Source organism: Zosterops lateralis, assembly GCF_965231275.1.
Source record: "Zosterops lateralis genome assembly, chromosome: 8".
Taxonomy (NCBI): Eukaryota; Metazoa; Chordata; class Aves; order Passeriformes; family Zosteropidae; genus Zosterops; species Zosterops lateralis.
This window is the reverse complement of record NC_139768.1, coordinates 16,144,199-16,169,278: the sequence shown is the minus strand read 5'-3', so window position 1 is coordinate 16,169,278 and position 25,080 is coordinate 16,144,199. Positions and strand designations below refer to the sequence as shown.

General features: G+C 46.5%; 1 protein-coding gene across 1 annotated transcript; it reads left to right on the top strand.

The window, feature by feature from the left end:
- Positions 1-19,226: 19,226 nt before the first annotated feature.
- Positions 19,227-22,065, top strand: CALHM3 (calcium homeostasis modulator 3; the record flags this gene model as incomplete). Its single annotated transcript, XM_083867011.1, has 3 exons — positions 19,227-19,513; positions 20,417-20,672; positions 21,604-22,065. 3 exons carry the CDS (start codon positions 19,227-19,229, stop codon positions 22,063-22,065), a joined length of 1,005 nt encoding a protein of 334 aa, XP_083723137.1.
- Between the last annotated feature and the right edge of the window lie 3,015 nt (positions 22,066-25,080).

Below are 25,080 nucleotides of genomic sequence, written 5' to 3'. Positions count from 1 at the left end.
AGACCATGCCAAAGAAGTATTCAAAAGCCCAGCAAAAATGAGGGCGAATGGCAGCATCCCTGTTTTCCACGCTGGTGACTGCAAATTCTGCAACACATAGAGAAAGCTGCAACAAGTTATAATCTGAAATGGCTGTTAGAGCAGCACCTTCCATCATTCCCTGCTTACAGAGAGACGTGTGACATCCTCTACCACTATCAGTCAGTGCCTTTGGCTGTGAAAATGACCTTAGAGAAGAGGTGCCCAGGTAGCACTGAACACACACAGTGTGCGTGTGGCTGACCGAGAAAATTGCATTCATGAATGATGGGCTATTTTCTGCTACCACCCTCACAAGTTACAGCAAAACAGGGTAAAAAAGAGCAGAGATACAGGAGACCTTTGGCAGGCTCTCTTGTCCACATTACAGAAGTCACCCCCATCCCATTTGGTGCCAACAGGTCCCCAGGAATCCAGAAGAGGGATGGATGGCACTGGTATGAGGAACAGAAAACATCGGCTACACAAGAAACCTCAAACACCCCCTGCCCTCCTCCAAGCAGGACTGACAGTCCCATGCACACACACATCCATGGAGCTCTCAGAACAGACACCAAAGCAAAGCCTTCATTCACCAATAAGCACCTGGGGACTCTTGGTGGTCTTACTCCCCCAAATTGTCCTTTGCTCTCCTATGGTACCTTTGCCTGGCAAGCCTCGTGCGCTCATCACGGGGCACTGCCGGGGAAGAAGCGACAGTGCTGCGAGAGGGCATGGGGGGCCCGGCACGGAGCGATCCTGCCCCGGGGAGCAGAGCCTGTCCCAAGGCGTGCGGGGTGCCTGCCCCGCTGGGGCACCCAGGGTGCAATGTGTACCCAGGGACCTAATCCCGAACTGGAGTCCCTGCGGTACCCAGGATTTGTGTCCTGCCAGAGCGCCCATCCCATCCCGGGGTGTCCAGAGCACCCATCCCGCTCCGGGCCGCTCCGGGTGCCCCGGGATACCGCGCGTGCCCGCCTGGAGGGGGATGCTCCGGCTCCGGGAATGCCGGCGGCGCTCGGGGTGCCGGGGGTGCCCCCCGAGCCGAGCCGAGCCGAGCCGAGCCGAGCCGAGCCGAGCCGAGCCGAGCCGAGCCGTACCTTTGAGGCGGTGGTGGCGGGCGCGGTGCAGGCGGCCCTGGCCGCCGCGGGGCAGCGCGGGGATGCTGGAGAAGCGGCTCCCCATGGCGGCATCCGAGCCGCGCCGGGCCGGGCGGCTCCGCGCAAGGTTCTCTCTGCCGGGGGCTGCAGCGGCGAGGGCGGAGGGCAGCGCCGGTTCCGAGCGCACCGAGAGCCGCGGTCCCGCCCGCCGGACCCCCGCCCCGCCCGGCTCGGCTCGGCTCGGCTCGGTTGGCTCGGCTCGCTAGGCGGGGCGGGGAGGCGGCACCGCGGCCCCCCCCGCCGCGCCCGTCGCCATGGAGACACCGCTGTTCCGCCGGGGGGGCCGCCCCGCCCCGCCCCGCCCAGATGTGCCACCGCTGGCGCGGCAGGTGTGGGGCACGCGGAGCCGCTCCCGACCCCCGCCCCCAGCACAAGGATGCCCAGGACCACAAACCCCGAAGGGCAGGGGCAGGGTCTGGGACATTATTCCCTTCCATCGCCACCCCGGGACCTCCCTCACACCTGCTGGCCCTAAACCCGCTTCCCCGACCTCCTCCTTCCAGAGAGGAAATTTGTGACCAACCTCGGAATCCTGACCCTTCAAAGAAGCTTCATCATGCAGGGACACTCACTCACCCAAGCGACCGGCTGTGGTGGGATGCAACTGTCCTAAAGCAATTAGGATTCTCATGGATACAAACATGTCAGAGCCACACTCGGGAAGGCAAAGAAGATGGGCAAGCAGTTCCTTGCACAGTCCTAGGGCAAGTGGACAAGTAGGCAGCTAGTCAGAGGGGTGAGTAAGGTCTCTTGCTGGTCCCTGACCTACCCAGTAAGTTGTGTGTGTGCCTGCAGCCACCACTTTACTCAACCCAGGGGCTCAAAGCAGTAAAAAGCTCCAGTCAAGCTCAGGGAAGTGGGGTAGGGTAGAGATGGGGTAAAGGGAAACACTTCACTGGCAGATCTATGAAGGGTCAGGAGCTCATACTGGTGCATGAGGCACTGCCTGAACGTGTGTCCTCTGAAAGCTGCTGCGACACAAACACCTCCCACTCGAGCTGGGACTGCCCCGTGTGGCTGCAGCCCTCCGAGCAGAGCTGAGCCTCTGCACAGCTCCATATTCAAGAGCATGAGTGCCACAGACACAAATTTTTTGCATGCCCAGGACATGCCCACATGGCTTGTTTTCTTGCCCTCAGAGAGAAGGTTCTGTGGTAATACCACACCTGTCCACTACCAAGCATGTGGTTTCTCTTCTCAGTGCCCACCCTGGAGCCACCAAGGCCAGTGAGGTGCTTCACAAAAGCAGCCATGACTATACAGGATGGGAAGATTCCCCTTGTCCTTCCCGCAGCAGCCCCTTGGCTACAGGGGAATTTCTCCTGTGACAGCCACAAGCCAAGACCTGGAGTTGTTCATTTGGGACCACAGTAAAATCAACCCACAGCTGATGTTGTCTATTGCATAATTACATTACCTTTGTCTTTAAAGAGGACTATAGGCTCTGAAGACATGGTTATAAAGCTTCATCTAGAGTTTTAGTGGATGGGGAAGGCTGAGGGCATCTTCCATTCAGTTATTCTTTCCTTCTGTAGAACAAAAATTTAATTTTCAGCTTTCTTTAAAAACGTGATTGTGCCAATCTATCCATCTGCCTCCACCCTCCTTTCCACCTCTTAGTAAATATAAGAAAAGCCCTTCCTGGTCAAGGACCGCATATGAACATTTTCACCCTGAAAACAGTTACTGCTGCAATTTCCTCAACCAGAGAGCCAAGAGAACCCCTGTTCTCTGAAACCACTCAAGTACCTAAGTTTCAGAGGAGAAGTGGAAGGTTATTTCTGAGATTACATAACAAAATTTGATAAGAAATATTGAGAATCTCAACCAAAATATAATGGTTAAATCCAGATAAGGATTTTTTTTTTGCATGTGTGATGCACAGAGCCAGGGTGAAGAATCATTACTATCCTGCCCAGCCTTTGATTGCACTGCAGATGAGATGTGCACCTTTTTTGCATCCTTTCTCATTCTCTCAGAAGTAGAAAGGAACAACCACACCGGTCAGAGTGAAGCCATGGTAGATTGGACTTGAAGTCTGGCTCAAATATGAGACCTCTGTTCAGTTCTTGGGGTGTATTGAGTCCTGCTCTGGCCCCATGTCCTTCCACCAGCTGCCTCCACATGCAGAAAGCTCAAGAACAAAAGTGAGACAGAGACTGAGACAGAGGCACATCTTTGTTTAGATCCTTTGTGAACATGAACGCTATATTTCCAGCTAGCTCATTACAAAGAGCCCAAAAAGAAACAAATGACCCTGAGATGAGCTCAGTTGATTAGGGCATGGTGCTAATAACACCAAGGTTGTGGGTTCAGTCCCTGTATGGGCCATTCACTTAAGAATTGGATTTGATGATCTTTGTGGGTCCCTTTCAACTCAGAATATTCTGTGATTTGTGACACAAGACTGGAATGGCCCTTAAAGGCGTGATTCCATCTCCTCATCATACAATACCTTCCATCCTGTTGTACCTTATTGTCTCCAACCAACAAAAACAAACAAACAAAAACCAAACAAACAAACAAACAAAACCCCACAGCACCTGTTCTTTCTCAATTTCTTTTCTCTAATCTCTCTCTCTGCCTGTCCTTGAATTGCAAGAGATCTTGAGCAAGGACTGTCACTTTCTGGGAAGTTTCATGTTTAATGTGGCAGAAAGAGGTGTCAATGTAAGGCAAATTATAATGGAAAGAGGCATCTTTCCATTGTATAAAAAAGATCTTGAAAAAGGAAAGGTGCCAGTTTTGGACTGGAGGCATAGGGAACATCCATGTAATAGCACAGGAAAGATTTCTGTGCAGTCACCCATTAAATGACAGGCACTCACACATGCATTGTGCAGGCTGCTAACTGTGCCTTGTGATAACTCACCATGTGGTGAACCTGTTCCCAGAAGGACCATGCGCTTTCTGCTTCTACCAAATCCACCCTGAGTTTTAGACACCAGGCACCAATTTAACACTGGTGCCATAGTGTGAATATTAAACTATACCCCACATGGCTGGTGGGTTTTGTGCTCAACCATCTCCCTTTTCAACCTGGATAACCAAGGTAAAGCAGAGTTTCAACAGTGAGAGGAGGAAGCCTTATAGGCCTGCTTTAGCAAGATGTTCAGCTACCATGAGGGATGGGCTTTGCTTTGCCTGGCACAGCAGCCTGCAGCTGACACTATGGGGAAGAATGCAAAACAGCACCAGGGGTTCGTTGTGGTTGTACCTTAGTTCACTTTATCAAAGAGTCTTTGAATTTGCTCCTTATATTGGTTGGAGAAGGAGTGAGGAGGGGCTGCTTGCTGTCCTTGCCAACTTATGTCAGCTTTTCCTGCAAAAAATGTTGAGCAGGGTGAGAAATATGCTCTGTGATCACAGGGGCCCTTGATAGACAAAACAGGATCACACTGATTCTGGGTTTTTGCCTTTTTCCTGTGCTCTAGCAACAGAGAGCATTGAAACAGCTTGCCAAAACTGCAGGGCTTTCACACCAGCAAGTCAGGACTTTCCTTGTGTGTTAGTGTTATCAATTGAATCAGTTAATTAGAGACATGCAATTCCTTGGCAGCAGCCCTGCAGGTAGTGGGGACCTGGTGCAGAGCATGCTGTGTGACAGAGCAGGACGAGTTTATGGTGGCTTAAAACTCCCCTCCACTTTCTGCATTTGTGCATGGGCACCTGACTTCCAGTTTTTAATTGTGCTTAGAAGTCAATGGTGACAATGCAGGCACTCCACGAATTTCATCTGAAGTTAGTATCAGTTAAGATCATGATTATAATTAAGGACAAACACAGGGAGAAAGGCTCTGCACAGTCACATCTGCTCATGGAACAAAAGCCGTGACACCACCCATCAGTTCTCCACCCCAGAGCTGGGAGTAAGGATGAGCTGCAGCTGTTCAGCTCAGGCATATGTGAAAGACCACAGAGACAGGATGTGGAGGAGGATTTGTGAGAGGCTGGAGGGTAGTATCTACATGTGGATAATAACCAGGCAGATAACCAATGCTAGGCTGAGTACACAGGGCTGCTTTCAGGCTGCAAAGGGGGCAAGGTCAGTCAAACGCATTTGGATTTAAGGACTCTGGGTATTTTGCAAAGGTCTCTAACTCTGAAGCACTGTGCAGCAATGAAGCAAATGTAGTTAAATATTCCCTTATTAAAGCCTATGTTTGTGCCTTGTAGGCATATCAGCCCTCAAGGGGTTTCACATGAAGTCAGGTAATCACAGTCACAGAATAATATGAGGAATCAGAACAACAGGAGTAGAGATGAAGCCTGAGCCACCATTCCCTGAAATGTGGGCAAACACATCTGAATTCATATTCTGAAAGGATGCTCAGAGTAGGAGGTGTGACCCAGCGAATAAATGTCATGGGATAAAACACAAAGCAGTGAGTGGATACTAACCAGCCCTTCTGGATTTGAAACTTATGGTGTCCAGCAGCCTGGACCACTCACTGACACACCAGTGAGAGTGCTGAGAATGTGGCACTTTGGGCATCAAAGGGTCTGAAAATGGAAATATGCCATACATCCCTTCCAGAGCAAGATTTGATCCACTGGGCCCTGCTGACTTCACGTACCCATCAATCTAATTCTTTCCCTTACATATTGAAGAAGGATCTCAAAAGCTGTTGCTTTAATTGTTGTAATTAAATGCCTGGCATCAGAACTTCAACAGATGTCGAAGAAAAAGACACATCTATCCATGAAATGTACAGATCTGCATGCTGCAGGGAGAAAAGATCATCTGGGAGATATTCATTGCATCTAATTGTTGGGTTAATCCCTAATTTGTGTATTTTAAACTGCCTGAATGAAACAGGCATTCTTGATGTGGCATGCATTATCCCAAAATGAAATACCCTGCAGCCACTACATCAGGAAGGTTTAGCTTCATTGCTGTCACCTTGGAAACTTATGAAAACTGGATGTAAGACTCAGAATGGGACAGAAGCAAATTTGGTCTTGTGAGTCAAAATAGGAACAGGATGACAACAGACCACTTTAAGTCACAGGTGAACAACTGTGTGTTTCTGTGTCCAACAGCACAACAGATTTCACAGCAGCAAACAGAAGAGTATGCAAAGATATTTCTAGAGATAATAGGTTAAAGTGAAGAAAGGAAAAAAGATCTGTAGATTTAAAGACTCATAAAATGCTTAGTCTCAGACAGCAGTCAAAAAAATCATCATGACAAGTGATCATCCAATTTTGTGCCTTTTCCCTGAGAAAACTAAATCCCATGTCATCTCTTATGTAAGAAATGTGTTGTTCCTTGTTTTATGTGAGTGGGACAAGAAAGAAGTGTCCATCTTTTTGTGACATACTGGCTGTACAGTGTGCCAACTGGGAAAAATGCTTTGTGCAGTCATCTTGATGCTTTAGATTGATTCTGTTTATTTTCTGACCTTTACATTTGCAGTTCTCCCATTCATCAGCAATGGATTTGCATGAGAGGAGGCTTTTACATATTTTAGCAGCCATTTGCAAAGTGCTAGTTAGGTATTTGTTATGAGCTATGCTCAAAGGCAATCATCTGAAGACAAAAAAAATTAAAAAATGGGGGAGAACAAACAGGTGGTTAGAAAATATTAATTTCTTCTACATATACTGGTCACATTTTTTGAGCTCTGACATAAAAGTACAATTATACTCTTGCAATGCCTCCATGAGGAGGTTTAAGTACCTTTTAATTCAAGCCTATTGTGCTTCTCATACTAGGAAACTCAGTGAGGTCTATTGAGCCCTACATGTATTTCTCAGCGACCCTAAGGTTGCTTCCTCCCATAGCAGAAAGTTTCAAGGGGCACATTTGTGCCATATCCCAGTGGCCCAGATCTCACCACTAAACTGGGATTTATATGAAAGGCCAGTACTGAGTAGAGGATATTTCCAGGGGAATCAGCTCCTCCCTACTTAAAGGGTCCTTTGATCTACAAGAGAAATCTAACAGGAATTTAGCATAGCTAATAGTCAATTCTTTGATCTTCCCTTTGGAGTTTCACTGGCTGTCAGACAGCCTGAACCCCTACTTGCAGCAATAGAAGCCAGAAATTTCTACCTGGCACTTTACAGTGAATTTGCCACCTCCATAGATTGACAAGTGTTGCAGGGTTTTTTGTTCCTATTCACTTAACTTTTGGGAAATTTCTCCCTTGAAACCTTTTCTTAGACAACAGACCTTCCTTTCAGTCTCACTTTCATATCTCTGTCAAGATGCTGGATATTACTACTGAGGTAGCAGACAGTCCACTGTAGCAGAACACAGACTCAGGGATATTTGCCTTCAAAAAAAGATCCTACATTCTTTCTAGATCTAAATGGACATAAGTTAAAGGAGGGATATATCAAGACTTGGATGACAGATGCCAGCGCCAACCTCATATCCTATTTCTGCATCAAAATATTTGCTCTTAATTTAATTTACTGCACAAATTAACAGTGGAGGTGCCCAGATTTCTAAATGGATCATTGCAAGCCAACTTTACATTGTGCTGAGAAGTCAGCATGTATGAGGAATATTGGGGAAAAAACCCAAATATTTACTAAATGTGATGAGTTAGAGAAAAGGGAAGTGTATTAAAGATGTTAAGGATGTTAGTCTGAACCTCTAAATGTGTTTGACATCCTCAGTACCTGAAATGGTGGGTTAGATTATCAAAGGCATCCAACAGCTTTGGTATACTGGTCATTATTTCCTTTCTCCATGTGGTTCCAGTGGATCTTCACAGGTTCCAAAGATTACAAACTCCAAATAAACTTAAAACAATAAGAAAAGTCTGGGTTTTGATTTCCCAGTCTTCCATAGTCTGCAGAGCCTGCACACAGCAGCACCACCACACAGAATGACACAAGCAATATCAAAGAGCCAACCAAGATGGTCTTCCCACATCTGACTCAGCCTTTAACAGGCCATAGAAACAGGATGTGCTCAGAACTTGTCCTCCTGACAAGCTCTCATCCATGTCAGTCAGGCCCTGTGTAGCCCCTGGAGCTGAACACCACCCTCAGAGGTCCCCAGAAAGGCTGAGACTGCTCATTAATTCCCTCCTGGTCCACACAGGGAGTTCCAGGCAGATTGCAAGGAAATTGGCTGAATCTCAAAAAGATGACCTGGAAACTGCAGCAATAGCTTTTTCTATCCATTCTACAGAGCCCTGCTGGTGGCACTGGATGTGTAGCCTGCTGGTAGCATCTGAAGTCACCATTTCTCTTTGCTCCTTGATCAAATGGTGGGAGCCAGCCAGCCCAAAGTCAGAAATGTCAAGTTTGGTATCATAAAGCTCCACTGACTCTCAATTTGTAGAGCATCATGATAAGGAGCACTTCCTACCAGGAGAATGTCATGAACAGCTGCATTCAGCAAATCAGATGCAACTATTTCTTTTTCCGAGGATACAATCTGGTCCCAGCAGTGAGGATTAACACCCCCACCCCCACACTCCCTCCCCGCCAAATATTAGCCTTGATTTTCATTTAACAGCCAGGATCAGCTAGAATGAGTTTCAAAACTCTTCTCTTGAAATGCTCAACTAAACCAGGGAGGAACAGGGGAGAGCACAAGTCCCCAGCAGCACTCATTTGAATAATCTTGCTGACAGATCTGTTCTTTTCTCAGAATTTCCCGTCTGCATAACAGATCACAATATGAAATCGGATACTGTCACTGGGCTCTGATAAATGGGGATGCAAGCACTAAACATTCCCTTTCCATATGAATAAATACTCCAATTCGAACGGCAGCGCTCGCATTGTTCATGCTGTCACCAAAATCCTGCAGGCAGCATCACAGCCTAGTAACTGAGCAGCACCCATCATTATTCACTTCATGAGCAGATATAGATTTTCAGCTCTCATTTACTGACAACATGTTCCTGACATTATTATCTCTTCTAAAAGCTTCTGCATGAGTTATAGCTACTGGATTCAAAAGGAAATTTTGCATCTCTGCCTCTGAATTACTGACAATATTTTCAGTGTCTCTGAGACATTTAGGGAACAGATTTCCCTTTAATTTTAAGACTGCAAACAAAGAAAAAGCTATTACACTATTAGGCTAATTTTTGCAATGCTTAATGACTGTCAGTTAAAATCCTACAACTTCCATTCTGAATTTGCTGAGTTACAAGTTCCATGTCAGTGGACTTTCTTAGATACTTTTCTATTTGATCCAAAAGGCAAAGTAGATACTTAGGAATTGTAGTTCCATCATTCATCCTTCTTCTGCACAAATGGAAGAGGTCGAGGCCCTAGTTACAGCCTTGCTGGCAGGTAAGACCAATTGCCAAAGCTTTTGCTTTTATTCTTTTTTCTTTTGCTTTTATTCTTTGCTTTTATTCTTACAGTTCTCTTCTTCATTGTCTCTATCTTTACAGTAGTCAAAAACCTTTATAGTGGAATCTATCCTCATTTTAGGAAGGAATTTAATAGCAAGAACTGGAACTGCAATGTTTCTGTCTACTTCCAGAGTGCACTTCTAGCTAACAGAGCACATGGGCAATAAAACAATGATCATGCCAAATTCAGACTGAGAATGTGATAATGTGAAGCAACCAAAAATGCAACCCCTGCCTTACACTTATATGGCTTAACTGTTCTGCTCTGCTGCCCAGGGTGGAAAGCTGTGGCTGTAAGCCAGCAAACATCCGAGTGAAGTCAGATCCAGTTGCTGCGTGTACCCAGGGCCAGAGAAGCCAGTTTGTGGTTGCTTTGCAGCCACTGTGTGCTGGCTTGGTTCCCCCCAAAATCATCTTCAATCATGCAGAGATGATTTACTTCTACAGAGCAAGGGTGGTCCTTGACAATGAGGCTGGGAAGGCCAGATGGCTGGGAAAGTGCAGAACATCAGAAACAGGTCAAAGGCATAGAGCTGGGCTGAAGGTGATGCTTCATGGCTGGGAAATTTGTGGTAAGAAAGCCTTTAACTGCTGAGGACTCTGGCTGAGAACAAGCCAGGAAAGGATCAGCATTCTCATGAAGCTCCTCATTCACCTATGCTGTCATTCCATCGTTGTTTCTGATGTGGTTCCCAAATATTTTTTGTACTGCCCCTCAGAGTCACTACAGCACATTACTCTGCAGAGATGGACTCTGTTAAATAAAAGTGAAAATGTAATGAGGTTTAGAGAAAAGAAGGGAGGGGAAGACATGAGGGGGGACATGGCTGTCTGGCCATGAGAAATCTTGATGAAGTGACAGGGTTTAATTTAAAACAGCACATCTAGTCTCTGTAGTACCAAAGCCAAGACACTGAGTTCCCCAGGAGGCCTTAACACAGAACAGTTCAGGGGTGTTCAGAGTTCTTGGAAAAGGCCCATACCCAAAGCCTTGTTACAGCAGATAAACCTCAAGGAGCAGAGGGGTGGCTGTCACAATGCCACAGGATCCTATCATCCCACACAGTGTGATTCTAGCTATTTGCTTTGGAAAGACAGGAGTAGTTAGGGATGTTACCAAAGGCAGCATGAGAAGATGATTATCCTCTGCAGAGCACAAGGCACTGCAGGTAATTACTGTCTGTGCAGCCATAAGAATTTAGCTTGGAACAGAGGATATGGAAAATTGCAGTGCACCTTAAAAGACCATTTCTGCTGAGTCCATGATTGTTAGTATTAAGTAAAGTTATAAATTGCAGTCCATAATCTTGTCTTTAAAAGGTATTTGGTGCTCTGCATGGAGGACCAGGACAGAGAGGGCAGAGTCTCTTCTGTGATGAATCATCTGTCTCTGATTATTTTTCTCCTTAGCTCTTTACAAGAGCTTGTCAGGGGGTGGATTGGGGTGGTAGTGATGGTGGGGCAGCTGGAATGGTTGGTGGATTTTACCCTGCAGTTTCTATAAGATTACCTGCTGGTTTGGAGAAAGTTTTTTGCTGTCTTGTAATTGCCTCTTCTAGGAGCATGCATTAATTACTCCTCATGATGATGTAGCAGGAGGCAGTGAGCAGGGACCTGCCAGAGCCCAGCAATGCAGCACTAAACCCACCTGCAGACACCTCCTCCTCCAATCTTCCCTCTGAAAAGGTGATAGAGCTTAAGCTTTTAAGCTTGGAAAAAAGTTCCAGAGTCAGAATGTGTGAGAGAGATGAAATGAGAGTTGAGCAGAGAAAGCAAAACTGTGTCTTCAAGTCTAAACATCCTGAGATTCCTAGGATTTGTTCATTTCTCATTTATAATGGTCAAGCATAAGCGAAATCTGCCACAGAGATCATCCACAAGTCTCTTACCATCACAGAGAATATCTGCTGCTGGTGAGAGACCCCTTGAGAAGGTTAAGTCAGGATGGTATTTTCATTTGAGAAAGTCAGAATATCTTCAGATAACTGCATTTGTGTTCACAGTGTTCTGGAGACACACAGCACCATACAAATATTATAAATATACACAGAGAGGAAGATTAATGATGTGTGGGTGGGTTGTAAACACAGATAAAGACAAGAGCTAGATGACAATTTCATGAAACAGGACTCTAATTTTGCTGGAAGATGAATTGCAGCTACTGTGAAGCACCAACTTTTAAATGTTTCAGGAATGTGTGTTTTAGGTCAGGTGGCCCTGCCATTAGTAGGAAAAATGAAATGGTATTTTTATATCAGAACATGGATTTTTAGGACTGGAGGTCACCTATTACTCTGCAGAGGAACTAATGGCCAGACAGACACACAGTGTGTGTGTGTGTACACATTCAGTGGGTAACAAACTCTCACAACTTCCATAATATTTCAGCTGTTACCTGAACCCCAGAAACTTGGAAAAGCTCCTTTGTACCAAATAGGGACAAGAGCTACGAGAGAAAATATTGATTTCGCCAGGATTATGAAGACATCCTCTTTCTAAACAACCCTGTTATCACTGCTCCTGAATGAACCCCCTAGAAGGACGGCCGCTCTCTGGCTGAGGCCCACCGCTCCACAGGAGTCCACAAAACAAGAGAGATTTTTGTCGAGAAAGAAAAGGCTTTTAGAAAAGCAGCAGCAGCCAGGGGTAGGGAGATGTCAGAGCGGCTCAGCACTTCTCGCACGGGCTCCACGCCGGGTGACAGCGGCCGCAGCTGCTGCCTGTCCGGGCTGTGTCCTGGGACTGCGCCCACAGGGCCGGGGCTGCTGGCAGTGGGGGCTGCCAAAGGATGTGACTGCAGGCTTCTGGTGAGAAAGAGATGCTGCTGGGTTTGGGGAGTTCTGCAGAGAAATGCCACAATGAGCTGAGTTTTCTGTCTTTGACTCACTCTGAGACAAATTCAGATTAGCACTGGTGCCTGAAGGAAACTTAAGACAAATTCAAATCCAAACCTTGAGCAGTTTAAATATTGATATATTTCCTTCTGTCAGAGGCAGGGGGTTTTAACCATCACTTCACGTGAGACACAAGGCATTGGAAGAATATGTCTCCCATCTCAGAGCACCGAGGAACCCCAAGACAGGATGAATTTTATCACCTGTGGAGAGAGATTGGGTTTTCTTGCTACAAGAAAATACCTGTAGTCTTTTGCTTATGAATTCTTCATGCATACCTTGCTTTTCTTGGGAAACTCTGCTTTATGGATTCCATTCTGAATGTTGTGGTTCTTTTCCCCCTTTGCAAATCTTTTTCAAGGTCCACAAAAAAAAAAAAAAAAAAAAAAAAAAAAAAACAAAAACAAACAAACAAAAAAAAAAAACAACCATAGTAACTAGTTCTATTTTATGGGTACCTCTGTACTTGTAGATACATCTAGAGGCAAATCACAGGGAGGTTCAGTGTGGACATTAGGAAAAAGTTCTTCACTAAGGGGATTGGCAGTCAGAATATACTCTTCAGAGAAGTGGCCATGGCACCAAGCCTGACAGATTTCAAGGAGCATCAGGACGATGCTGATTAACTAAACCTGATTTAGTTTTAGGTAATCCTGTGAGAAGCAGGGAGTTGGACTCAATGATTCTTGGGAGTCCCTTCCAACCTGGCAATATTCTGTGATTCTATAATTTTCAGCAGGGAGGAGAGGATCCTGACCACCACCCAGCCCTGACAGTGGGACTCCTTCTCTCTCAGTTACTTCTGCAGTTTATTTGCAGCACATAAGAAAGGCTCAACATTGTTCTAGCACATTTTCAGCCCAGAAAATGCCTGATGTCTGCTAAAACTTCATAAAGATTTGTAGTGGAGATACACACACGGGATGAGCCCGAGCATCCCAAACGATACCTGTGCTCCAGCCTCCAGCATCACATCGGTGCTGTGGGAGTTCTGGATCCCTGAGCACACCACAGCAGCGCTGATCCGCCCGGCATCACTTCCAGGGATGCTCAACACTCCTGAAAAATCTCCCTCTCGCCTCTGAGTACTATGGGAAGGACAGGGGAGGGAGGGAAGGCAGCGCCCGGAGGAGCCGCAGCACCGCTCTGTGGTGGCGAGTTCCTTTGCAAGTTAAGGACAAGGACAGCAGCTCTTCTCAGACACGCTGCTTCAGACCCACGCATCGCTCGTTGTGGCACCACGAAAAGCTGGGTCCGAGCCGTTTCGAGGCTTTGCTCTGCTCCTCCCCTTCCTTCTGCCCCGCTCTAATCCCTCTGAGTGCAGACATCCTTCACTCCCCAGTTCTAAAACTCCGGCACCCGGGATACAGCAGTGATACTGGGATGCTGCTTCATAGCCCTGTGCCTGACTGGAAAACACAGTCAGCTGTGCTTAATCCTTAGGAATAAATAAATAAATAAATAAATAAATAAATTTGAGAAAAAAAGAGCAAAATTTACCTATAAATTTATCTTTACGAGTTTTTCCATTCCTGACACACGAATTAGAGAAATATAAGATCACTCCTTACAAGAGATCTGTGACATCAGTTTTTAGATATTACTTATCTAAGGGGGTTTTGTGAATTAATGACATAGTACAGAGAGAAATTTCGACTTAAAAGCCATGAATCCAGCTACTGAAGGATGTGGTCTGCTTCCTAGAGTAGTCACACTGAGCAAAGACTAGGTCAGCCTTAAATCCAAGTGCAGAAGCTCAAAGTCACAGCACTGAGATGGGTTTTGTCATTCAACTTCCATTTCCTTTTAAACACCTAAACAGTCTCTATAACATCTCTGCAAACTGAAGACAAAGTGATCTCTCAAAAAAAGTTCGTTATCAGTGGTTTTCATCCTGTAAACTGTGGATTCCCCAGGGCTGGAGCCTAATTTTGAGTGTCTGAAAAAAACAAAAAAAAAACAAAAAAAAAAAAAAACAAAAAAAAAAAAAAAAAAAAACCACCTGCATGTAAAAACCCGAGCTAAACACCAGTATATATGTGAGCATTAGCAAATCAGAAAAAAAGTGTGAAAAATCACTGAGCTGCAATGTTTAGAGAACAGTCTGTTTTCTTAATTTCCACCTAATTCCCCAATTCTCTCTTAGCTGAGAAGAGACTCTATCTCAAATGATGTCACTGCAGCATCAGCTCCAAGCCAAGCAGATAAATGGCCTTACAAAAATCCCTCTCAGTCAGAAATGGTGTGAATTAGGTCAAGATTGGGATAATGCAGAGATCAGGAAATAAGTCTTCTAAGTAAGCCAGAAAGCAAAGTGCTAATGGCCAGGACAGCAATATATAATGAGCTCTTTAGAAGAACAATACAGAGCTAAGCCATATATTTCCTCACTGGCAGTCAGCTTCATGCTTTAATGAAGTTACAAGGCAGAACACAGGAGTATCTAATCTCCAGAGAACATCATTAGTGAAGACAAACTACATTTTACAATGCTGCCATTATTTTTGCTGGCATCTCATTAATCATTTAATGGTCATTACTCATTATTTGCTTAGCCTGGACAGAGTACACAGCTGTGCAAAAATACCCACAGAATCACAGATTCAGGTGGTCCCTTACCCCATGGAGCTAACAAAGCTGTAATTTGTCACTGCTGCCAGTGACCATCAGAAGTTTGCATAGGAGGAAATACTGCCTATGTCCATCTTCATGGGCAGTTGAAATTGAAATTGACTTCTTCTGTGATAAACTGAAGATGTTGAATGATTTCCAGGCAGTGAGGAGTAAAATCTTCTACCAGATTTGGAGAAAAAAAAAAGGCAGTCATGTTGCTCTGCTGTCCTCATGTATCAGTGAGAGACTGGGCCCCAAACTGTTTTAAAAAGGCCACAGAAGATAAAGCTCAGTTGCAACCTTCTGATCAAGTATAGACAGGCTCTCAGGGGTGTCTCCCTGTGGGCCCAAGGGTTGGCAACAGGCTCACCTGAGCTGCAGAGGAACAAGAAACTGGTCTGCAGGCACTGCTGCTGGGAAAGGCCATTTACAGTGGCAATGGCCTTCACTCAAATACAAGATGACAAATTTCTTCTAAGCCTTGAAAAACCACTAACCCTTGTCCTCTGAATAAATACAACCAGGTGGAAGGGGTTTTCCAGTGCACCAGCTGAGAGGTGCCCAAAACAGAGACCAGACCACGCACAGTCCTCTCACACTGACCTGGGAAAGTCTGGGTGCTCCCACACCACAGGGATGTGACATATCCTGTGACTTACTCACCCTCCTGGTACCCAGAGAAAGTGTTCACGTGGATCCACTCTTAACTCCATAAAGGGAAACTGAGGCAAGGAGCACACTGAGGCAAGGAGCACACAAGGAGTACCTGCTCCTTGTGGCCATACAGTGCTTGTTTTAAACAAACACCCTGTGGAGGTGGCATCCCCATGTGGCAATTAATGAGCCAAGACATTGGGAAAAAAAGACACATTCAGAACTAAACTCATTTCATAGCTGTGTCCTGCAGTCTGTGGATGTGCTGGGCCAGTTCTGCATCCTGATTTATCATGCAGCAGCAGAGGCACAAAAATGAGCAGGGTGATAACTCGGTGACCTGTGGTGCTCGGGGGGTACCCTGACTGCAGCACCCACTCAGAGCAGGACAGGGCCTCTGGTGGGTGTCAGAGTTGCTGTGTATTTTAGGTCAACTGTACAACCCCTCGTTTTTAACAAGGGAAAAGAAGTCCATTTTTATTTTTTTGTGCTTCTTGTGTGAGCGAGCTTTGCTTTTTAAGCTCTTACATCATCTAAGGAGCAGTTGACCAACCCATGTAACGACTTTCGAAATATGTTTTGCCTGAGGCATACATTCAGTACAGAAAAAAAAATCAGTCCAGGTAATTAAATAATTTGTCAGTTATAAACAATTGCAAATGGCTCCCAGTGAGGTAACCCATTACCTCCCATGCCACAGGCCAGGAATGCTCCTGCAGGAGCCCTGTGGGTCCTTCCCTACTGCTGGGAAAAGTGTTCTTGGCAAAGGCCAGTCTCCTGCAGAGCAAGCTTCAGGATGGGTGAAATGTCTGCTCCTGGACACTGGCTTTCCTGTGGGAAAGATGGTCCAGTCACAGCAGAGGAAAGGGAGACTGGAGTGTGACCTGCACTGCTGGCCTCTGCTCCCCACCAAAATACATGGATAAGGACTTGCTTTGGGAAGAAGCAAAGCCCCAGAATCCACACATGTACAGGATCAGTGCTGCTCAGGGATCACAGGCTCAGGCACAAAAGCAATCACACCTTTCTGCTGAACATACTCTATTTTAAATGACCAATTCACATTTTGCAGATGTAATCATCCTTGTCCCCAAAGCAAGAGGGACTTCTCACACCTGTATCCACTCTCTCCATCATCTGAGGCAAAAAGCTTACATCTTGTATTTTACTCCCATAAAGGGGCAAGGAAGGGAGGCCCTCTCCTTTGCACTGTGTTCTGCAATGCTGAGGCAAAAGCAAAGGGTTGTTTAACATGCCCCTCCAAATGATGCACAGAGAAACAACAGCTTCCAGCATAGGTTTGGATTTGCTATCAAGGAGCATCTGCCTTCCTTCAAAGATGGTGCCCTTGAGGGCTGCAGGCAGCCTTACAGCAGGTTCAGCAGGGTGACTACACTGCTGGGCATGTGGGGCAGATCCACATGCTGGAGGAGAGGAGATAGACTTTTTTAATCCTTGTTTCCTCTTCATTTTACCATAAGAACTAAGTAATCAAATGTGATGAATTTTGAGAAACATTTTGAACCCTTATCCATCTCTAGCAATTTACTTATCTCAACAGGCCTTTCTCTCTTTCCCCTCTTTCAGAGTTCTCAGGAAGCTCTGAATGTTTCTCTGCAAGTTAAGGAATATTCCCTTTCTTCTACAGTTCAACAACTCCATGTCTCAGCTCTGAATCACTGATGAGCTCCCAATCACAATTGAGCACACTGATTACCCTGAGGCATCCTTTACAGACCTTTAATATCCAGGTCAGGAGATGGCACTTGGGAGAAGTAAAATTCCCTTGCAGATTGTCCTGTCCAAAGGAGGTTTCTTTTTAAGTCTTATTTTCCTGAGCTGTAAGGACCTGTTTAGTCTTTACTATGTTTTTACCCAGGAGAGCTAGAAAGGCAAAATGATTTTTTCTAAAGTAATTGTTCTACAGAGAGTGCACAACACTTTCTGAAGCCAAGTCAGCACATAAATGGAAGCCATTAAATGAGAAATCCACTGAGTACTGAAGCAGTTGAGAACCAAGGCTGGCTGCAGCCTGGCTAAAAATCAACTATGGAGTTCAGCCAGAGGTCATGATGCCCTATAACAGCAATGTGGAGGGGTCCTGATGTCCTATAATGGCAAGATGGAAACATGAGCTGATTGGCCAGGGGTTTTTATTGCTGGTGGATGAACATTAACAGGCAATTCACTCACAGGTAAAGGAGAGCACAAATGTTATGGCTGGAGCAAATGTATTTCATTAAAGTAACTGTGCAAGTTGCTGTTCAGATTGGAGGAGATGACATTCATCTGTGATTCATCTGTATGTGGCTGTGAACAATCACAGATACCTCCTCTCTGCTGATCTCTTTCAACATGATCCCATCAAAGCAACCAGTCCTGCAGAGGGAGACAGCATGGGCAGAAACCCCAGTGCTGGCATAGTGTACTTCAGAGGATATAATTCCTCTCTTTTTTAACAAAATAGTTAAAAGTAACGCTCTTATCCCTTCCCCCTTTCCTGAATGCATTTGGAAACCTGAGCTGAGAAGAAATCTGAAAGTGTTTTCAGAGGAAAGCTGGGGAGAGGAAAATGATGTTCAATATGCCAGGAAAAAAAAAAAAAACAGAACTTCCTTGTGTGGTAATGAGTTGTCTTTACCTGTAAAATGAACTTTGAGACAAAAAGATGATGAAGATGATAACCCAGACCCATGGGACAAAAGAATTAGCTGCTCTGATTGTAGCATGCCCTCTGATGGGGAGCCAGAAGTGCCCCGTGCAAGAGCCTTGGACTTGGATGTAGCATGGTACAAATATCCCAGTATATATAGGATGGATAGCCAAGAGAGGCCTTTGCCCCCAAGTGCCACTCCAGGCTTTGAAAGCTATGGATTCTCACATCCTCCTGACTAGAGGGTTGGTCCTTTCAGCCCATTTTCATAGGGAAATCTGAGCTTGCCGCCATGCAGCACACTTGGAGCCAGGTGTGTGCTCCCTGCCTTCCCCCCTGCCCCACACAGGGCTGGGGACACACAAAGAGAAGTGGGGCAGCAGCAGAAACACAGATGAGCTCATTTGACTTACCTGGTTTCTCCTGGACAGTGGATCACTCAAAAGGCTTCAATCAGCAGAGAGAGCAGCTTGCAAGCATCCATCAATGGCTCTCCATGGAGAGTTACCATCCCCTGGAGGAAGGGACCAGGCACTGCTAGAGGCTGTCACTGTGGGCCAGCCCTGAAAATGAAAAACAGGGTGGAAAAAAAGGCTGCTGGAGTCCGTATCCATCAACTCACCTAGAAAAGCTACCAGCTGCCCTGGAAGACAAGCACTGGGCGAGAGACAGACCTGTGAGAGCGGCGTGCCAGTGGGGAAGTCCCAGCACAGGGTTAAAAAACAAAAGCTAACAAATTCCTCCTATCATAGCTGCTCTCTTCCATCCTCATCCTCCTGCTGACTGGGGAGTGAGCTGCATCCCCTGCCCTGTGGCAGCAGAAGGAGGGACAAAGGGAGACAAGCCACTCTGGGCAGCCCAGGAGTTTCCCAGGAGGAGCACCCCTGGCCAAAAGAACACGATGGACCGTTTCCGGATGATCTTCCAGTACTTCCAATCCAACTCGGAGTCTGTAATGAACGGGATCTGTGGGCTGTTGGCCCTGGGAAGTGTAAAGATGTACACCAGCTTTGACTTCAGCTGCCCCTGTCTGCCTCAGTACAACATGGCATATGGCTTGGGGATCATGTTCATACCCCCTGTCATCCTCTTCCTGTGTGGCCTCATCCTCAACAGACAGTCCCTGGTGATGCTGGAGGAGTGGAGGCGACCAGCGGGGCGCAGGAAGAAGGACCTGGCTGTCATCAGGTGGGGTTTGCAGCAGTAATGGCATCCCTCTTCTCATCTCCTGTTTAGCTGTCTTTCTCCATAGCTTTGATCCTCCTGGTAGATTAATTTTCTTGTAATCTTATCTTCTGAGATATCTTCCTATGACCTTGGAGGGGCAGGGGTATGGGAAATGCATTTACATCCAGCAGAAATTAAGGCAGTCTTGTTCCATCCCAGCTAAGGAGAACAGGAGTGCCTGAACACCCAGGCTTATGCTGCCACCCTGGGAAATTGCATTGCTGCCCTGTCATGCATTCACAGGGTGTCTCCTGGGGCTTCCACGTGCAAAAAAATGAGGTATTTCCTTTTAAATATGCAGAAGGTGTGGCATTTTCATCACAGTCATTCTTTATCAAAAGCCTCATGGTCTCCCTCCCTTCACCTGAGTTTTTACTAATTTGTACTGGTGGAAGGGTGAGGAGAATCATATTCCACCTGTTACATGCAAAGTTTTATGCAGTACACAGGATGGCTCAGAGAGGGGCAAGAAAAGCTGCAGAAAAAGAGGGGATTTTCTAGATTGAAACTGATGAGAAAAGGAAGTGTGAATGTGGAAGACAAGGGAGAGTTGACAAAGATCTGTGCATGGGAGACATAAGGGTACAGTCAAGGCAAGCACATGATGGGGGGACTGTGCACTAAGTGCAGACAGCACACAGAACACTCCCATGGGCTAGTGCAGGTTTCACTGAGAGGCAGAACCAACAAAGACATCCCAGAGCAGAAGATGCATCAGCTGGAGCAATGCTGAGGGCAGCCCTGGGAGTCAGTTCCCAGGTCTGGAAAGACTGCTTGGCACAGGACAGCCTGCACCCCTCAGGGGTCTGGATGAGGAGAAAGTCCCCAGCATTAACCCACTCACCTCTCTCTCTGCTGCTCCAGGTACATGTGTTCCTCCATCATGCAGCGAGCCATGGTTGCCCCTGTTGTCTGGATCATAGTCACCCTCCTGGATGGCAAATGCCTGATCTGTGCTTTCAGTGGCTCTGTGGATCCTGAGAAGTTTGTGGGCTTTGCCAATGTGAGCACGGTGCAGGTGCAGCAGCTGCTGGCCAAGGTGCCCTGCAGGGATGACGAGCTCATGAGGAACAACACGTCCCGCAAGGCAGTGTCCAGGTACCTGCGCTGCTGGTCCCAGGTGGGTCACTGCTGGCAGAGCCTCTCATGTCGGTGAGGTGACCAGGCATGTGGCATCTGCTCCTGCTCTTCCTTGATTTGACATCACTTCATTGTGTTCAGGCTGGGAGCAAGGCTGCTCTGTGCTACTTTTTGCCTTCAAATGTTGCTATGCTATTCTAAGTGATAATCTTGAGTCACATAGAGAAAAGGAAAGAAATCATGAATGGTTGAATAAAAGAACCAGTAACTTCTAAACCCAGATAATAAAAGGTGTTTCGTCTCCTAAAGTCCTGTTCAGTGTTAAAAGATCTTTCCAACTGCTAACCCTGCAGACAGGACCCATTGTTTTAAGGACAGTGCAAGCTTAGACAGATGAAAACAGTTTGCCCAGGAAAAATAGAACAGGGGACAATGGGGAGTGGAGCCCTGACTGGCCTCAGCTCTTGGTATAGAAGTGCCAGGTCAGGCATCTGGACAGGTTGAGGGTCCTTGAAAACAAGCCCTTCCTTTTTATCAAAGGGAGCTGCCCATAGTCTGGGATGTCTTCACACTGTTGTGGAGCCTCCTGGGCCCTGGAGTTTAGTGTAGGTGGCAGATGAAGATCACTGGAGCTAAGGAAATGCCAAAGGAAAACACTAAATTCCCCTTTCCCTGGGGCACTCCTATGCTCATAGCAAATGCCTGCCTGCTCCAGGCAATTTTGCAATGTTATCCTTACTGAACGATTCATGCACAGATAAATATCCCATATTCTCTGGGAGGAAATTGCACCAACTCTCTGGGTGCAGTGCAGGGTACTGGACTACAGGGACAGATCAAAGACAGGAGTCCAGATTCATCACATTTCCCCTCCAGCCACACAAACTCCCTGTCTCACTGATACAGGCAAAGAGCTTGTGCCTGTCCTTGTGTCCATCTTGCTCCTGTTTCACTTCTTTTTTATCACACAGGCACTTGGCTGGAGCATTTTGTTGATCCTTATCATAGCAGCTTTCCTTGCCCGCTGGCTCAGACCTTGCTTCAACCAGGCCACCCTCCTGCAGGCTCGCCACTGGAGCAACTACATTGACATCGAGCAAAAGATTTTTGAGGAAACCTGCTGTGAGCACAGCCGGCTCTTTGCTCACAAATGCATCCTCCACTTCTTTGAAAGCATGAGGCAAGAGATCAAACTGCACAGCTTCAGCTTGCCTGGGGAGGGAGAGGAAGCTGAAGGAGAGCAAGATCTTCTTCAAGGCATCACAGATCAGGACCAGGTGAACAAACTTCTGAAAACGTGGTACTATGAGAAACCCCCCCTCGATGTCAGCCAGGCACACCAGAGGCACCTCCTGGTGCAAGAGAGATCCCCTCTGCCCTGCACAGACAACACCAACACCCACTCCAGATTCCCCCAGTACACCAATGTGTAAAGGGGGTTTTGTCCTGCAGACACAGAAGGAGCACTGCCAAACCTCTGCAAAAGTGAGGACCAGCAGGCAGATGATAGTTGTGTTCATACCTTCCTCCAAAACTCCAACCCCAAAGGCTCCACTCCAGGGCATGCCTAGCAAAACCTCCAAAGTCAGCTAGTTGTGAGGGTCCAAGGGTCCCAGATGCAGTCACTGTTAATGACATTTCTCAGCCAAGGGCTCTGTGAGGCACTTTTGTCATATCAAAGGGTTTGCAGCTTCTTACAGCAGTGATAAAATTGTTCTGGCTTCAGAAAGGATTTAACCACAGCAGCGACATCTGGCTGCATATAAAAACCATACACAGAGGTGTGAGAAGCTCCTGCCCTTTTCAATGACATCTAGTTCAAAGGGTTATCAGAGCTGGCACAGAAATTATTTAACTGGCAACTCTCTTAGTACCACACCAACATATTTACTCAAAAAGGCAAAACGACCTCCTACATCTTCCCATCTGCTGAGAGCTCTGGCTACCCCCAGCCCAGCTGCCAAACTGTTTTGCCTTTCTCTAACCCATTAATACTTCCATGCATTTTAAAAATTAAATATGGCAACACACTGAAATTCATGGAACAGCACAACTTTAGTTGAAGACACCTCTGAATAAAGATTGGATTGGGTTGGATTTGCAGAAGGAACAGGAGATGGAGGCTTTGCATAACACAACCATGGGGCTATGCTGGGGTTTCAGGTAGCTGCTGTAAGCACTGGTGCTAAGCCATGGAAAGGACACACAGACTCTGCCTGAGAAGTCTGAACACAGATTTTAAACACTCTCCTTCTAGATTTGAGTACAAACTGACCAATCATGACAATCATCCTTGCAACACCTATTTGGGCATTTCCATCCATAGTTTCAAAACTGTTTGACTGTAACCTTATCTCTGAGCCTTTAATGATAATTGCTTCCTCACCTGCCTTTTCCAGCCCCCATTGTACATAGCCAGTTTGACTGTCTAGCGCTGCTGCTTGGATGCATTAAAGTCTTTATTGCAAACCCAGAATAGACACATCTATTCCTCCAGGCTGAACCTCAAACTAATGTCCACTTTGTTTCTTGGAGGGAGAGGTGCAACGTGGAGAAGCTGGGAGGAAGTGGGGGTGAAGAAGAAATGTCTCCTTGGGTGTGCATGGATAGGTGGGGCAAGCAGGGCTTCCAGGAGGAAAGAAGAGGGTGGGATAGGGGCAGAGAAACTTGCCACCACATTGGGACTAAATCCAAAATGAGGGATGAAAATGAAAATGTGTATTAATCCCCCAAACTGACTTGTCAAGCTGCTGAGAGGTGGGTCACCTCCTCCCCAGGATGTTTGTATGCACGGGCCAGAGAATGAGGATGTAGTGGGTAAAACATTGGGAGGCAAAATAACTCCATAGCCTACCCAAGGGCAGCTGCACCCCTTTGCCCACTGAGGCCCAGTCAGGAGCTGCGGGGTGCAGAGGGATGGGCTGCAGAGCTTTTCTTATTTGCATAACAAAATCAGTTCTGGATGAATCTCTGAGCTCCCTTGGATATGCTAGGAGAATGCATCAAGCCAGGTATGGCCCATGCTGGTAGGGAAAAACACAGTGGTCTTCTCCCCAGGAGTTCTTTAGATCCAGGGAGCTTCTGAGCTCTTACTTGAAATCAGAATTGCACTTTGAATTGTGCCTCTGGTTTACTTTTAGCAGACATGACATCATAAATCTGAGGCTGCAGCCCAGTTTGGATTCACCATTCCATACTAGTCAAATTGGATATTTTCCTAACATGCTCAGAATTGAGGTCTGCAGCTCCATTTGCATGCTGCTTTCCATGTTCTCAGGTTTTAAGTCATCCCAGTGTGGCCATAAAATATGAAATGCAAAAGAGGGGAAGAGGAACAGATTTGTTATCTGTACCAGGAGGGAGAAAACAGGAGGGTTTAAGGGTGCTGCCATAGATTTTGAAGATCTACAAAGGTTCACGTGCTGCTGGGAGAGTCTGGTCTGGCATGGAGTAGCTCCAGTTGGCTGGGGCCATGGGTGTTCACTCCTCCCAGCCTCCCTGAGTCTCCTACTGTGTTTCCTTCTAAAGCCCAAGAACCCTTTTCCATTGTGGAAAGTAGTATCTAGCACCCCATGACAGAACAAGAGGCAAAAACCCAAAATGCAGGGAATTCCATTTAAACAGAAGAAGACATTGATTTTGAGGGTGATGGAAAGGTTTGCCTAGAAAGTCTATGGCACCTCCATCTATGGAAATATTCACATCCCAGTTATATGTGAGCCTGAGCATGCTTTGTGCAGGGAACAGTGGGTTGACCAAAAAATCTCCAGAGGTCTCTTCCCATCAGTTCTGTTAAGAGTGTGTACCCTCCTGTGGAAGTTGGGACAGAGAGGGTCATTCACAAACTTTAGCCGCTCTCTGTCTCTCAGGGCTATTGTGATGCTTGACCTGCACACATGTCTGGCATCCTTAGGGATCCTCACCTGCCAAGAGCCTGTGAAACAGCAGAGCTGACTGCAAAGGTAACTTCCCCAGCCACTTCCTAAACTCTCCTTACAGGAATTGTTACTGCTTTCACATCCTTCCTTTCTGTATTCGACACTGACTGGGACATGCAAAGCCCTCCTCAACTCCACACCTTGGAGTCTGTCTTGGTGTGCAGGTGCAGGACTGGGTCCTGGAAGGGACATGGGCATGTACCGTCTTTTTCAGGACAGGATTTCCAGAGCAGAAATAAGCTGAGATTTGGGATGAATCATCAGCTCTACCTTCCCTAGCAAGTCAGTTAGAGTGAAGGGAAGCTTCACACTGTAGGGAAGCTATGAAAACAAAGTCCTTCCTAACAAGGCAACATGGAAAGAAAAACCCAAGCGCTGTCTTCTATGGGCTCTTTTTCTGATTGCCACTGACCTATTGTTAGCTTCAGTGAGAACTGTAGTGCTGTACACCAAGAAGGCGTAGGCCCTTCATTCATGTTTAATAAAAGCCAGGGGTTTCCTGGAGATCAA